Source organism: Echiichthys vipera, assembly GCF_963691815.1.
Source record: "Echiichthys vipera genome assembly, chromosome: 3".
Taxonomy (NCBI): domain Eukaryota; kingdom Metazoa; phylum Chordata; class Actinopteri; order Perciformes; family Trachinidae; genus Echiichthys; species Echiichthys vipera.
The window spans coordinates 7,292,078-7,308,648 of NC_139828.1; the positions used below are offsets into that span (position 1 = coordinate 7,292,078).

General features: G+C 40.9%; 1 protein-coding gene across 1 annotated transcript in view; it reads right to left on the reverse strand.

Moving 5' to 3' along the window:
* The window catches only part of lrrc7 (leucine rich repeat containing 7), a gene marked incomplete at its 3' end in the record, with an annotated part of 41,648 nt that extends 27,638 nt beyond the window's left edge, over window positions 1-14,010 (reverse strand). Inside the window, exons 1-11 of the mRNA XM_083940462.1 lie at window positions 13,816-14,010; window positions 9,394-9,511; window positions 9,094-9,172; window positions 6,949-7,038; window positions 6,194-6,250; window positions 5,399-5,462; window positions 4,035-4,109; window positions 3,751-3,895; window positions 3,014-3,086; window positions 2,772-2,789; window positions 40-169 (exon numbers count right to left, since the gene is read on the reverse strand). Of these exons, the coding sequence (XP_083796588.1) occupies window positions 40-169; window positions 2,772-2,789; window positions 3,014-3,086; window positions 3,751-3,895; window positions 4,035-4,109; window positions 5,399-5,462; window positions 6,194-6,250; window positions 6,949-7,038; window positions 9,094-9,172; window positions 9,394-9,511; window positions 13,816-14,004 (1,038 nt within the window). The 5' untranslated portion in view covers window positions 14,005-14,010. The remainder of the gene's footprint in view (window positions 1-39; window positions 170-2,771; window positions 2,790-3,013; window positions 3,087-3,750; window positions 3,896-4,034; window positions 4,110-5,398; window positions 5,463-6,193; window positions 6,251-6,948; window positions 7,039-9,093; window positions 9,173-9,393; window positions 9,512-13,815) is intronic.
* Between the last annotated feature and the right edge of the window lie 2,561 nt (window positions 14,011-16,571).

Sequence of the window (16,571 nt, forward strand, 5' to 3'; positions counted from 1 at the left end):
TACTGCACATTCTACTCAGGCGCCAAACGATCTTCCTACCTCCCGCGGCAGCTCTGAGAGGAAGTTCTCGTCAGCAGCGAAGGTCCTCAGGTTGTGCAGGTAACCGATGGTGGGAGGCAACGACTCCAACTCATTACAACTACAGTCCAACTCCTCCAATAGAGACAGACTGTGTGACAGGAACAGAGGCAGAAAAGAAAAAGATACAAAGAAAGAAAACGACAGAGAAAGAAAGGAAATTACTCTGCAGGCGGCAAAATCGCTGCTGCAAACTTAGATTACTTAGACTACTTGGGTTTTAAAGGATAAGGAAGGCGCTGCTCTTTGTTTTTCCTATTGCCAAGAAATCCTGTGAAAAGACTGAAACAACGATGGACTCAACCCACGATCAAGTATTGTCTGTGTGTCCAAAGCCTGATACATCTTGTCCCTTGTGTTTATCAGAGCCCCATAGTTGACCAACATGAATTAAAAACCCATCAATGGGCCGTTGCACTGGGCGACATGTTCCTTCATTATCATGAACAAACACACTATAGTTTACTTTGAGTCATTCCCACATACACCAGCTTGTGGTGTAGAATACTGAATACTGAAAATAGTCCCAAACAAATGCATTACTTCCTCCTGTAAGCTGTTGTTTATTTATTTTTCAACATTTACGCCTTCAGTAGGAACAAATGGGCTTGGATCTGAGTGCCACAGACGTTGAGAGAAGGACTTACTGTTGTTTTGGTCTTTTCGTGGGATTTTTTCGACATCAAGAAAAATACAGAACGGCACCAGCCTTATTTTGTAAAATGATACGAGAAAGAAGGTAAATTCGTCTTTATAGCGGAAACTTAGAAGTGTTGAGAGAAGGAAAAGATCATCACACTGAAGAATCAGTCAATAAATTAAGACTCGAGCCACCAAATCAATTTGAATCTGGTGTTTCCGACATTCATTTGGTCTCATTTGCTGACCACCCACGGTCCTTTTCCCCACTGTAACCCCTTTGATGTGTGAAATTCTTCAACCTGGATCTCAACTACTTCACTCAACCAAGATTCACAGTAACATCCACAGCAGGCCCACTACGGGACACCCTGACCCCCCTCCTTGACTGCCATCATTGGCCTAGCAGCACACTAACAGCAGGCTAATGCTAATGAGACAACACTTTTACATTAATGTACCTTCACTGTTAACATTGCATTAGTCTGCTGTTATTATCCCCAATGGACCGGACCATCTGGGCCACCATACGGTCTGACAGGAGACAGGGGAGGAGAGGAGTTACATATCCTATTAACACTAAAGGGTGCCTAGTTTATGTTTTTCTTCTGGGCATTGTTTGTAATCTTACTTCAAATATGGAAAATACAACTAGATTTGAATGTGTCAAATATGACTTTCTTACAGCCCTCCTAAGACTATTTAGCTGCCATCTGCCAACCCGCTCCAAAATCCTACTCCCAATAGCAGGTGTTGCAAGAAAACACACTCGCTCAGTGGGAAGTCGGCACGTCACTTTAAGACACAAGTTTCTAGATTGAAATCTCCTCCTTTGTGTGTGGAGCATAAACGCTTTGGTGCGGGTTTGCACCAGGTGCTAAGGTGGCTCAGTGAGAAACTTAACTCTGCTCGCACACTCGTTTTAAGGCCCCTCTGGTGGAGAGTCGAGTAAACTTTCATAGCTATATTACAATAACGGCCTTAAAATGTTAAGACATTACTTGTTCTTTCCATGAAAGTAAGTGCATTGCTTATTGATTTCTGTGTAATCCACTATGGGCTGCACAACAATAAAAACAAGTATATCTACTGATTCAGCTCTTTGTGTATGCAGTATTTTAACTGTTGCACTGATGCACTTAGAGGGGAACACAGTATACAGCAGTATTGGTTAAGGTACAGGCATACACAGTTGAAAACTAGAGGGGTAAGAAAGGTATTGATTTAGTCAGAAGGGAAGCAGTGGATCTACAGTACCACTTATTGAGGCTAAAACCTGGGATTTGTTCAGAAAGACAAAATGTTTTCAGAGCGTTCAGATACAAATATGTTGCAGAGAGTGACATTTAAGTCTCGTGTATGTCACTGAATGTTCATAAATGTAATCCATCACAGGTATTCTGATTCACACAATAATTAGTAACATGATCCCAGTCACAAATCAATGGTCTCACGCAGCTAAAAAAGGATCAGAATCCATTTATTCTTACTCAAACGGATTTGATTTCTTATTTCTGTCACTGTATTGCTTGTTAGATTTGACTTGCTTCCGAAATCTATTAATCCTGGAGTTGTTTGTTCATATTTGCAGTCTGCAACGTGAGCAGGATGCGACGCTTGTAAGCTATTTCTAACGTACACAGAGATTTTTTTCCCAATGCATTAAAAGCACATAATGTCATTTATGTGATTGAATCTGGACTGTGATGGATTATTATAAGAGTTATTGTGATCAAATTACTGTAATCATTTTTACATGCAATCGTTTCTGTCTTAACCCTGCTAAAGATTTTAGCAGGCAATGTTATTGTACATTGTCAATTAGATTTTATTCCAATATGAAGTTAAAATACTGATATTAAACTGTTGCTTTATTTGGTTTTTAAATGTTGAAAAAAAGCAAAAACTGAATGTTTGCATGTAATTTGCATAACTTCAAAAATGTCCCCCATAAGCTCCTGTAGTAGTGAGCTTGTGAGTTTGTATCTGTAACACAGCTGAACATCTCTCTGCCCCGAACACACCCCTGGATCCAGTAGGCTATTGTTACTCACCCTTGCTTGGGCTTCGCACTAACGCCACGGCAACGCAGCAAACACAACACACAGAACCCCCCAATCATGATAAGCATAACAACACAGCAACTAACAGTAATAAACAGGGAGAACAACAACCCGCCAAAGATAAACCTGCTGAGAAGAATCTAACACAATACTGTTTTCAAAATTAAGCAGAAGTCTGCGTGCATTTTTATTATTCGTTTTTCTTTTTGTGCAAGAGCGTGCGTGTTTCTTACCTCCCGATGGTGTTAGGCAGTGAGGTCAGCTGGTTGTCATCTACCTTCAGTGTTGTCAGCTTCTTCAACATTCCTACACAATACGCAAACACAGACACATTCACACAATACACCCAGATCTCCGAAATGCCCCTTTTCAAAAGTAGAATTCAAGTATATTGTTGCCGATATTCTATATAAAGACTAGATAACAAGAGTTTTCTGGTTAGCCAAAGTGTAACATAGCTTATTCCTCTTCATAATGAAGCTATAACAGTTGCAGTGGGTGCCATGTTCTTTCACTACCATGAACACTATAGTTTATTTTGAGTCAGTCCCACATACACCATCCTGCTGCCATAAATACACCCCATCGCACCAGTATGCATATTCATCATCACAGTCTAAACATAGTCCCAAACAAATGCAAAAGTATTCGTGTTGGAGAATAATTTGCCAAAAACTACCGTGTCCAGCTTTTTGAGTGAATTAGTGGAAATTAAACTATTTATATGTGACCTGTTTTTGAAGATTTACACAGGAATTTAAAGGCTTTTCTTTCATTTTTTCATTGGATTTGTTGCCACTAAGAAAAACAGCCTTATCCTCTATTTCACATTTCAGTTCTTTCACTCTCACCTGTGAAACGCCCAGTACAACCACAGTCATCTGCTGGCGTCTACTACACAGCGACGGCTTCACCGGTCTATTTAAAAGCGTGTTTGTGTGTGCATGCATGTATGTGTTTGTGTGTGTACCTATAGAGTCAGGGAGATGCTGCAGCATGTTGGAGGAAAGCAGCAGGTCTTCTAAGGCCTCGCAGCCTGAGATGTCCGTGTCCAACGTCTCAATGCGATTCTTAGCTAAGTCAAAGTACCGCAACTGACGGAGTTTTCCTATCGCCTGCAGCGGAGAGGGGAAGGAACAGTCGAATGAGAAATGAGAAAAGACAGATAATAGCAAAAATCTGACGGAAATTATCGTTCATCTCCAGTTCTTCCTTTTTTTTCACTGTATGAGCTGAAAGTGTCAGTGCTCTTACCCCCGGTATACACTGTAGAGAGTTGTTATCCAGCCACAGCTCTTTTAGGTTGTGGATCTGTTCCAACACCTCCGGCTAGCATGCAAACAGAGGAATCCATATCAGCATATACTGACTACAACAAATATACAGATATAGAGCTATGTATATGAAAACACCTACATTATTCATTAACATAAAAGAAGTCCCTTTATCAGCACTAATGTTAGGAACATCCAAATAATATCTCTGGTGCATCTTTAGACCAAGTCTTTGGCATAAATAGATAAATAAAAAAATGTTGACAGAGTGGGTGAGACTGGCAATCTCTCCCTCCGTGCTTTCTCTCCCTTGGCAGAAAGCAGAGCACACAACCAACCCACTACTGTCATGGCCGACTTCCTGCCTGACCCTGATGCCACGTCCTGTTCGCCTCCATTATGTGTCCCATTTCTGGGTCCAACTGAAGGACAGTATAGTCTGAACTCGTTTCTGCCTCACTGAGACAGAGGATTGACCAAATGCTGTTTTGGGTCTTGAAATGTGAACTTTGAAGGCAGCGGCCCCCCCAAAAAAAGGGCAGAGCATCTGTGTTTCTGTTTGGTTTCTCCTTCTCTTTACACACAGTTTAACTGGTAAACAACTGCTAAGACATCAATATTTGAGTTAGAGCTTTTACTGAGATGACTGAGCATCACCCACCCTGCTGGGTCCGTATTCAATTCATCTGGGCTTGAATCAGATCATTCATTCATTCATTCATCCTCAACCGCTCGGCGGGAGGGCTGGAGCCGATCCCAGCTGACATCGGCGTGAGGCGGGGTACACGCCAGTTTATCACAGGGCACATAGAGACGAACAGAGACAGACAACCCTTCACACCTACGGGCAATTTTAGAGTCATCAATTAACCTAACACGTCTTTGGACTGTGGGAGGAAACCGGAGAACCCGGAGAAAACCCACGCAGACACAGGGAGAACATGCAAACTCCACAGCCGGGATTCAAACCAGTAACCCTCTCACTGTGAGATGACAGTGCTAACCACCACAATACCATGTCGCCTTGAATCAGATCAAGTTTGTGCAAATTTCCTAGTGTTTTTGAGCAAGAATGCTTCCTGCGCTAATCAATTACCTACTGTTATGCATCATTTGAATATCAACATTCAACTTTTGTTTCATTGATTTTTCGCTGCTGTTCGAAAACAGTTGCCAAAAACAGTCCCGAGACTCATGCCTCTCATTAATGTGGAGAAATGTTAAACAATCTCTCTTTAATGTGGTGCATGACAGTTTATGGTCTGTGCTGAACAATCAGGAAAGGTGCAGGTCGTGTCACAAATGTCTGTTACTGCTGCTTTTCAAAAACACAACTTGTCTCACCATTTCAGAGAATTCATTGCTACCCAGATCCAACCTCTCCAACTGTGTCAGTCTGTGGATGGATCTGAGAGGAGAGAATACACTGATTACTTCTCCTACATTGTGACATGTGTACATTTTATATTTTTCATACACTGGGCTGGGCATCAAAACATGAGCAGGTGTGCTAGTTCCAGAGCAATGGTATGATTCTCGAACATCTTTAAAATCTTTACTTTAAGTCAAATTGCCTCCAACCACCACGTACTGTGAACCATGATTCACAGTAAAGTGCAAGGCACTGTTAGCACTAGTTGTTCTTGTAAAGTAGTAATTGCATGAATAGTATTATTGTCAATTAGTATTAATGCTTCTCACAATCTTCTGTGATTGAAAACACTGTTACTCTACAACTTTGAAGGTTATCTCTGTTACATTTGTTAAACAGGAAACATTTAAAGCTGTTAGATCCAACCACATTACTGTTATAACAGGCTTTATCAGTATTCAAGACCAGCTGCCAGGGATAAATATAGTTTTAATCTGGACACCTGGGAAAGCAAGCATACACTCTGTAATATCATGCAGCATCTGTTTGTGTTTGTGTGTGTGTGTGTGTGTGTGTGTGTGTGTGTGTGTGTGTGTGTGTGTGTGTGTGTGTGTGTGTGTGTGTGTGTGTGTGTGTGTGTGTGTGTGTGTGTGTGTGTGTGCGTGCGGGTGTGCACAGTTGCATTTAGTGATGCGTAACGACTCAAATTCCAATTTTGTGTATTCCCTTCCTTCTTTCTCGCACACGCATATGGTGCTTTTTCTTACTTTGGCATGGTTTTCAGGTGGTTCTCTCTGAGCTCCAGGATCCGTAGTTTGGAGAGTCTGAAACACAGAATGCACATAAACCATAGTTTACTGTAATAATACAAATGTTTGTAACATGAAATGAGCAAAGAAACAGGCCCCATTTATCCTCATTCCAACTCCAGAGACAGTGTCAAACGTATTTCCCAATCAGTGACAAAAATGAGACAATTTACAGGATTTATGTCACGTAATAACTTTCACATACTGTTTGTCACAGGATTTCATTTGAAATTCATCATGAACTGCCCGGTGTCAGCTGCCATCACTCACAACAACGTAATTAAACCAGCAGAACAACTTGTTGGAAATGAAGTAATATGAAAGCAATAAACCAAAATCATGACCTTAATATGGATACGAATGCTAAAAATCATATTCATGAGTTAGACTGATATACATATATATATATTTTTTAGATGGAAACAAATATAAATGTTGCCCCAAAGACAAAATTCTATAAAAGGTCTATCGGGCATGCTCAGGTTAATTAAATAATAGTAAAAATATTTTAATCACGTGCAGTAAAGACAGTTTAAAGGCTGATCAATCTAAATCTACCCATTCTTTTCATAAACACTCTTTACTATTGATACTAGTGACACTGAATTAAGAGTCTGTGGTGTCTAAAATATGTCAAACACCTCATCCAACACAGTCACACATCAATGCTCACAACAAAGCAATAGCGCTAACAATTACATGCATCACTTTACCTGCCAAAGTTAGCTGGCAGATACTCCAAGAAGGCATCGTTTAAGAAGAGCTGGGTCAGATTCAGGAGCTGCGTAAAACCCTCTGGGAGTCTTGAAGAGAGAGACAAGCAGGAGGCAGAAAATAAACAAAGAAAGAACATAAGAAGATATGCAAAAGAAGAATAAGAGAGAGAAAAAAGAAAGTGTGTGTCCTTGAAGAGCCTGAATGGATTAAAACATGTTCCCATAACAACCCTGTAGAAACCGCAAAGTGCTGTCGCAGATGACTCATCTCATGCACACACACACACACACACACACACACACACACTCACACACACAGAAAAAAGGCATTTCTGACTGCCGTTTACTGTCCAGTTCTGTGTCATGGACATTACACCACCAAAGGGAAAACAGCAATAACTATCATAACTAACCTGATGCTCCAATGATAAACATCATCAGCACTTTATTGTTGCAATTATATATTCTATTGTCGAGCCACAGCTGAGCCAAAAGGCCAAATATGGTTGCTTGGTAGTTTAGGGTGTGTGGATGCAGCCAACTAATATAAAATATTTAGCGCCTCTGTGGTGCTATAGATGCATGGATTGGAATTAGATAGAAATTGGAATGAAAAGCAAAAAAAATCAAACAAACGTGAACAGCGTCGGCCCTGTGGCACTGGCCTGTGACAGAGAAAACTCATCAAACAGGTAAATACATGGCAAATGCATCACACAATCCATTACGTCTTGAACTGGTCGATTAAATTGGTGCTATCAACAAAACATGGGACACAGTTTTCTTTCCACCTTCACTATAAACTGGTTCTCAGTGAAAAAAGATAAATAAATAAGCCAAATTGTTTAGAGTATTTGATAGGTGGTGTTTATTTTTCAGCCCAGTCACCAGAAAACAATGTTGGCAAACCACAGAAACGTTGATATGAAACTTTTTGGCACAGTTTGTATGAGACACAGAGGGCTTTCAGCTGACTCCAGTCAGCTGACTGCACACTGAACTGCTGTGGAAGTCAGGCGACATAGTATAATTGGCTCCAAACTCTACTTAGGGAGGAGGTCTCGGTGGATATTTTGGGTCAAGCACACACCAGACTTTCACCCAGGAGACCGCTGTTTGTGTCCCATTCATGTCCCGTCCCCTGTGAAAGTGAAATTTAGTTACATAGCTGTTACAGTTATTTTTAACCTAAGCAAGCATGTAGCTTTCACAGCGTTTCCGCGTGTTTAAAACTGCGACTGTGCAGCTCATAAAGTGACACCATAGGCTCTGTATGTGACAGTTGGGGAATGAGCATGGGTTGCAGTGGTTCAGACACATCCAACATATCTGCAGTTTGCAAACATTTTATTCTGGTGTAATGGTAAATTTGAATATTCCTTTTTCCTTGAGAAGCCTTTCAGACAGGCAGAACAGAAGGCTTTCCCCCCAAGATATCAGATCTCTTTTTCTTTGCTACCCATTTGTGTATTTTAATGTCTAAACCTTGTAATGGCATTTCAAGTTTCGGAGACAGCCAACCGCTCACTGTCTCATGATGTATTCAAACCCTTTTGCATTCTGAACTGTGTTGATCAGACCTCTTAATTATACTGCAGGATGTCTGTGCTGATACCTGTGAAAAGACATGAGTGTGAACTGTGTTGACTAGACCTCTTGATCATACTACAGGATGTCTGGGCTGATCAACCCTACAGTGGACAAATTATGTAATACACATTCAAGGGGTGGGCTTTCCCTCAGGTATAAATGTTCAAGTTTCCTGATGCTCACGGTCTTTCTTCATTTCGAACCGCTTGCATGTTGATTGACCTTTTCTTTGCAAAGAAAATAAAACTTTGTCGGCCGGCAAGAATTCGTTATTTCATTCTCCACCAAGAGCAGAAAATTTCCATGACACTGGCGACTGGGATGTATTTTTAGGACGACAGAGTCAGTGTTTTATCTGATGTTGTCATCCAAAAGCACATCATTCAGCTCCTACATTTGATTCTTTTTTTTTACTAGTGCAGCTGTGTGTCCAACTTGAAAACAACAAACATTTGTGCTGTCAACAAACATTAATATTTGCTGCCATCAAATTAGAGGCTTCAACTGATGTGACTAAGATGTGTTACTACACGGTGCACGCTGGCCACTTACTTGGTGATAGGGTTGACACTCGCTTCCACCACAGAAAGGCCTTTACAGCATTTTATATTGTCGGGAAACTCCTGGATACCTGGAGGAGAGATTGGGAGGGAAAAGGAACTGTGTTCAGAGAGTGCCACTTTTTGTCAATACATGCTATTTGAGATCTGTGCTCCCATTGTTTCCTTACCCACTCAACTCCATATACTGTTCTTTATCTTTGATTATAGTAATGAAAGCCGAGAAGGCCGGTAAGTTATCGTAGACTTGTACTTTGCTCAGTCTGTGTCACTGTGCAGGGAGGATTTTTACCGTTTTTACTGATATCTAGCTCTTTGAGGTTAACCAGGCTGGCGATGGTGGTGGGCAGGTTGGACAGGTCATTATCGGGCATGCTCAGCTTCTTCAAAGCCTGGCAGTTGAAGAGTTGCTATGGAAACACAAAGGGGAAACAATTGAATATCATAGCCTGTTGGCAAAATCACACAGACCTTTAGTCGAAAGGTACAAAAGGACAGAGAGCGAGAAAGTCAGCTGGAGTCATGCACCACTTAATGTTGTGGAAAAGCAGTGCCATTTGAGCTTCTATGAATAATGCAGAATTAATCTCCTACATACGGTGGCCCCTAGGGACAAAACACACTCACAAGCAAAAACATTCAGACAAGTGTGCCCTTAATAGGAAAATACTGCAAATGTCAAAACACACACACACCACAGTGAGAGCACACGCATAAAAAGGAAAGTGCTTAGAGTTCGGAAGGGCTGAAGTACAACAAATACACACAACATACAAAATAACACCAGTATTCAACAGATCCAGAAATTCTACAGATGCTAAAACACATAAAAAAGGCCAATGCACAAAAATGAAGAAGAATGTGTTTAAATAATCTTAAATCAAGGTCAACGACAAGTTGCTATCATTAACAGATACTCAAGAGTGAACTTTCATGCTCAGGAATAGACATCAGGAACTAGCAGTGAACCGTGCATGGATATTCCAACTGACAAATAAAGTTAAGCTTTAGACAAATTGAGAATTAATAATTTTTTTAAGTAATAATTCCCATTGGCTCTTACAGCAACAATAAGCCAGCGAACTACCCTTATAGAGAAGGAGCCGTGTTAACGCTCACATGCTAGCAAGTAGCTTGCTCATCAACAAATGAAGTGTAAATTAACAACCTGCACTTTCTAAAGTTAGCGAGCTATTAGCAACATTACTTAGCAACTGTGAAGACAGCTGGATGATAATAATCTCTATTCCTGTGTAATAATACTATGTTCAAAATTAGCAATGCTGTCTTTCTTCTTACTGACGTCACGGAGCATCTTCAAAACTTGCTGATAGACATGGACATAAATATGTGAGATGCTGATATAGAGACGTACTTCAATAACCAGTTGATGGTGTATAGTGTATATATAATTACCCCAAAAGAAATAAAAAATAAAACGTGTTTAATGATCTTCAGGTATGGTCTTAGTATGTTCAATAGATAACCACGCTCAGTCGTTACAATGGAGCATCAACCAGAAAGGGATAGAATGACCTTACATCCACACCATAATAGGTGGTATGACATCCCTGCAGGACAAATGCTGAGGTTATCAGACTACTGGTGACAAAGCAACAGGCTAAAAGTCATTTTCAATAAAAGCTCATGACTTGAGGCTACAACTTGTCTTTGGGGATCAAATCAAATGTGCCAAAAACACTTTGAGAGTGTGCTTTGACTTCCTCACCACCTGTGTGCTGTCTGTGAGCTATTGTAAGTCAGTTAGCCAGAGTTGACATGCAGCACCTTAATCTGCCAGTGTGATTTGATGTGAACGCTACTTCACACAAAACATTCAACTATCATATTTGTACATTGTAGGATGTGCAATTTCTTATGTGTAATTGTCTCATAATTTAAACAAACATATGCCAACTCAAATGTATTCCTGTAGACCAGGGATGTCAAAGTCAAATACATCAGAGGGCCAAAAAAACAAATTTGCTACAAGCCGAGGGTCCGGCTGGTTCAATGTTTATTACAACATATTAAAATGATGGCATATAACCTATTGAACCAAGGCCTAACACAGTGTACCGTATTATATATAATAATTAAATAAATAATCCAATATTTTGTGTTGAAAGTTGACATCTGCCCTGAATGCTGAGGCGGCGCTGCAGTGAGTTAGCGGGCTACCGTTGCATTGTGGGTAATGTAGATTTGGTGCGTGAAAAACACCAGCAGGCGGCTGTGGCTGAGGCAGGGGGCCAAGATAATTCTTTCGGGCCTTGGCTTTGACACCCATGCTGTAGTCACTTTCAAAGTCACCTAGCTTGCACAAAGAAAGGGACCCTACAGTATGCAGACATAGAAATGATTAATCATTGTCTACCCAACATAAAATGTTATTTTGTGATGGTCACACCTTACTCTCATTGTTTTCAAAATCAACAACTAAACTAGAGACCGTCTTACAGGATCACAATGGGCCACAATACCAAATCGGCTTCATACCAACTTAGTTCCAGTGCTCTTGCTCGGACTACGCCCTTCTTCGATCCCGGCCTCTATTTCGATTTTAAAGTAAAGTTTCATGACTGCATCTTGCGCTGTTATCGTGCCAGGGGCGAAATGTGTGTGTGTGGGGGGGGGGGGGGGGGGGGGGGCAAGGCCACTTGCTCAGACCACAACTGTCTTCGACATCTATCTTAATTTTGATCTCAAGTACACACCTGTAAAGTCTTGTGATTGTATCTTGCACGGTTGGGATGCTACCTCTGTGACAGAATCTGGCTGCAGACACACAGACATATACTATAACACCTGGTAAAATACTCAAGACTTCCACATTCTGCCATGATGACTCGCACTCAGACTAACAAGGTGAAAACAATACCTAGAAGTGCTGTTGTCGAGGAACACCGAAGCCAAAGATCTAGATAAGAGCTAAATATGGAAAGGGCTGCTCTGTGCACGTGGGTCAGGCCAGCCAGGCCGCAAGACACAATCACTTACTCACACACACTTAAGGAGCTCTCCAACTCACTTACATAAAGGCCAATCACTCTGGCAGCCTCGACAGCTCTTATACAATCCTGGCGCACACAAACACATACACATTTTCAAGGCTTTTTGTCAGTTGAATGCAAGTTTGGCTCGCCACTCACTCAGCCCTATTATAGGGTGTCTCCATTCACACAGGTTATATTTAGAAATCCTTGTCAACAGCTCTGTCATTTAAACCAGGACAGGATATCAATAAAATGAAACAGATCTCTTCTAAACAGCACCTGATATCCTCCTTGAAATAGTGGAAGGGCATTTTGCCTCATTGTTGCTCATGGGAGGGTTTTTCTGCAGCCTGGTTTGTAGTATGTAAAGATGCCAGAAAAACAATACTGCTGGTTTCAGATTCTGCCGTTCTATAGAAATGTTAATGCGGATAAGTTGGTCAGTCAAGTCAAGAAAACTTTGTATAAATAGTGCAACAATTTTGCAACAAATGTGCGAACGGTGCAAAGCATAATACAAGTAAAACTTCACAGCAGTCAAGAGTAAAATATTACAACACTTACTGAATGGATTGACTTAAAATGTTGTACAGTCATGGTCCACATTAGAGTAAGCTTAATAATAAGATTGCTGACAAGAGAATCTTAACACTAACATTAGCATTCAGTTGAAAGCGTTGAATACGCCCGAGGCTGACAGAGTACAATGAGGAAAGCTGCAACTTACTCTGACAACCTGAGTCTGAAACGCTGTGAATTGGCACAGAGCATTTTTGATCTGAGACTCTGAGAATAGCGAGGCTTAGTGGCCTTGCTTCACTGTAATTCCTTGAAACTACTGATGTTAAATTTGCAAAGGAATCATTCTTTTGAACGACTCAAAGAGGAATGAGTTTACTTCATTGGCAAGTGGGACTGAATCCAAAATCTGGCTTCTGTATGGTGCATGCACAGTCGTTCGTAAGAGCCAGGTGAACTGTCGAGAGCTGCTGCTCCACATTCACATCCATTGCTCTAAATCAGCGTGCACATCCCGGGCCTAAGAACGAGTCACTCACAAGTAAAAACTTTGAGCTGTGAACATACTGAGCCAAACTTCTGCACTGGGTTGACGGCTATTTTGATTGTGTTGATTGGTGCGTGTTACAGAGTTGTTAGACTATGAAAAGCTGTGTAGTGCAGTGAACTCCACCCTAACACTTCTCTCAGCCGGACTAAAAGAGTTGCAACGGCAGGGGTTACAAACCGGGTCTCCATCACTACCTTAAATGAACACCACTGGTGCCTCTCTCTACGAGTAAATGAATGGGCTCACACAATATAACATATCCAAATGTGTCAACTTCTGAGGGCGTAAGTACCTGTTACAGCCAAGGAGTGAAATTGACAAGAAAAAAGATCCACTTTGGTTAAATACTACAAAGCATTCAAACATTAAGAGTCACTTTCTGAAGCATAATTGCTCTGCTTTCCACCAATAATTAAACATCTTGTCATAACATAAAACGTACGTCACGGCTGCCCTAGGATAAGCTTGTTTTAAGTGATCAAGGGAATTTAGAAGTGCAGCACATATTGATTCTTGGATAGGTCTTCATGAAGTCAGGATTTTTGGTTCAGGAAGTCACAAAGTGGTGATATGTTATGTTAAGCAAGTTGGGCTTTGGGGTCGGATGTCAGAGCGAAGCTGCAGCAGAATGTGGTTAACGTGCGGTTACCTTGGGTAGTTCCTCAATCTGGTTGGCGTCGAGGTAGAGCTCCTCCAGAGTTCTCTCGAAGCTGAAGATTTCCTTGGGGACCTGCTGCAGGCTGCAGTGGGAGTAATCCAACACGGAGATCACTTCCTCTTCCCCCCGGAAACAACGGCACGGCACCAGCCGGCCAATCAGCTTCCGCTTAGTGGTCATTTCCAGACACTGCACTATAAGAGGCGAGAAGAGGAGAGGAGAGAGATGATGTTAGGACTTATTTCTTGGTCATGGGCATCAACAGGTTCATTGCATATGTGTCCTCTTTATTCTCTTCATTGTGTTCCAGTGTAGACCATTGTAACGGTCACGCTAAATCAACAAAAGATAACAAAAAAGGTCAAAAATATCAAACTAGCATCAAATATGTGTATTGGGGGATTAACTGTGAAACCATTATTAAAATGAATGCGTGGGGTTTTCTCTTAAATGTTCTAAAATATTATTTCGATCACAACTGTCTAAGCTGCATTTATTCATGAGGACAGAGTTCACTGCCTTTGACGAGTAATGCATTAAACAAATGCACAAAGGAACACATTTTTCAAAAGAACATATATGTACAAAGGGAAACTGTTAAATAAGGTCTGATGGTGTGAAAATGACGAGTGTCACATGACAGTGTTGACACTGACAGTCAGATCAGCACTTTCAGGTTATCAGTGGAGCCTCGTCATCTCTACTATGAGTTTACAAACAGTCATGTGACTAGCACCTCTACAAGGTGTAATCTACCTGTTGCCCATTTTGAGTTGGACTGCACAACCCCGCAGAGGATAAGTCAAGTCAAACTTTACTTGTATAGCACATTTAAAACAACTGCACTTGCCCAAACTGCTTAAGAGGCACAACATACCAACCCATACCAACCCAAATTAATAAAAAAGGAAAGAGTAAGAGCAGAAGAAAACAATAAATATATTAAAAGTAAAAGAAAACAGGTGCCAAGCTCAACTCAATCGAACTCCAACATGAAAAGGCGGGTAATCAGCAGCGACTTAAAGGTGCCTCTGGTTTGAGCTGTTCCAGATACTAAAGGGACAGCTATCGTCAAAGTTCAGCCGCCACTGTTTCTCTGTTAAGTTTTTGTACCTAGTTAGGAGTTCTGGGAGCATCTGTTAAGATGGTAATAAAGACAATGAATGAACAGAGCGAGCAAACATCTCTTTAATCAACTTTTAGCTTCTAATTACTCTACTTACCTTTGATGTAAGGCTTGTTTATGGTGGGTAAGGGTAAGGAAGAAGGCATGCTCTGTGTCGTTTCACATGATATCGATATGTATTGTAATATAAGGCATTTTCTTGAAAATCAATTGAGGAATTGGTCTAATAGTTAATTAAATTATTGACATTTCAATGTACTTCAGCACATTGAAGCCAAACAGGTTTCTTTCTTGTTGATTTGAAATGTTGTAAAATCCAAAATGGCGACACATTTCTATCTTCTATGGTATGTATTTCATACAATAACATACAAATGTTAATTCCATAGCATATATCGACTTTTAGGTATACGTAAAGTATGTCTTAATGTAATACAACATTCACATGTCCACATTTACAATAACACAGTGTTCATTTGCTGTAATTTGTCCAGAATGGTCGTAAAGAGATGTATTTGATGATGATGTATTATTAATGAAGAGATGGCCAGCAAAATTATTATGAGGCTTCAGAAGTTTGAGTTAGCAAAATCAAGTCATATTTTCCCAGAGTTACAGACTTTTTAGTACATAATTCCCTCTGCAGCTAAAATAAGAACCAGAGGGAAACAAAAACTGGGAATTTCGCACAAAAATGCAACTGTCCAGTCACAATACAACGTTGGGTTTGTACATTCAAACCACAGACGAACATTGAATCTCAACTTTTCTGGAACACGTTTTCATTCTCTACTCGTCACATACGGCCACTGTTTCAGGAGCCTTCGGCGTCACTTTTTGAAGCACTGGGTAGTGACGCTCCACAGTAAACAAGTGGTTAAACTTATATAATCTGTATTCAAATAAAACTACCTGGTTTAGGAAAAGATTGTGTGTTACGTATCTCAAGTTTCAGACGGGACACAAACGACAGCCTCCTGGTGCAAAGTCTGGTATGTATGACCACCCTGACCTCCTCCCTAAGTGGAGTTTGGGTTCATTACACTACATCACCTGAATTTAGACGCTAAAGGGTGCCGAATATGTCTCAAATCCAAGTGTCTGTGTTAATCAGAATTTCTTTTTCTGGCGATCCAGCGGAAAAAAGGCTGCAACTGGAAGAAACCCGCTTAATTTGTTTAACTGCTGAAGTTTCATATAAAATTCAGAAATTGAACTTTGTAACGCTTTCAAATGACTGCCAGGCAGTAAAACCCAAAGCAGATCGGTAATACAGCCGTCACTCGCAAACCAGCAGTTACACAGCAGGCTGAGGCTCAACCCATTCTCCCCGGACACACACACACAGACACACACACACACACACACACACACACACACACACACACACACACACACACACACACACACACACACACACACACACACACACACACACACACACACTCTCTTCAAACAACAAGCCAGAGCCTTATAATTAGACTGAATCCTTTGTAATTCTGCGACAACATCACTCTGTCACTCCATTACACAGCTCCATTTAAAAAGCCAGCAGCTGAATGACACGAGTGGGCTAACCACGGGTATTAAAATCCTTGAGTGAGGATTTATCATTCAGCTT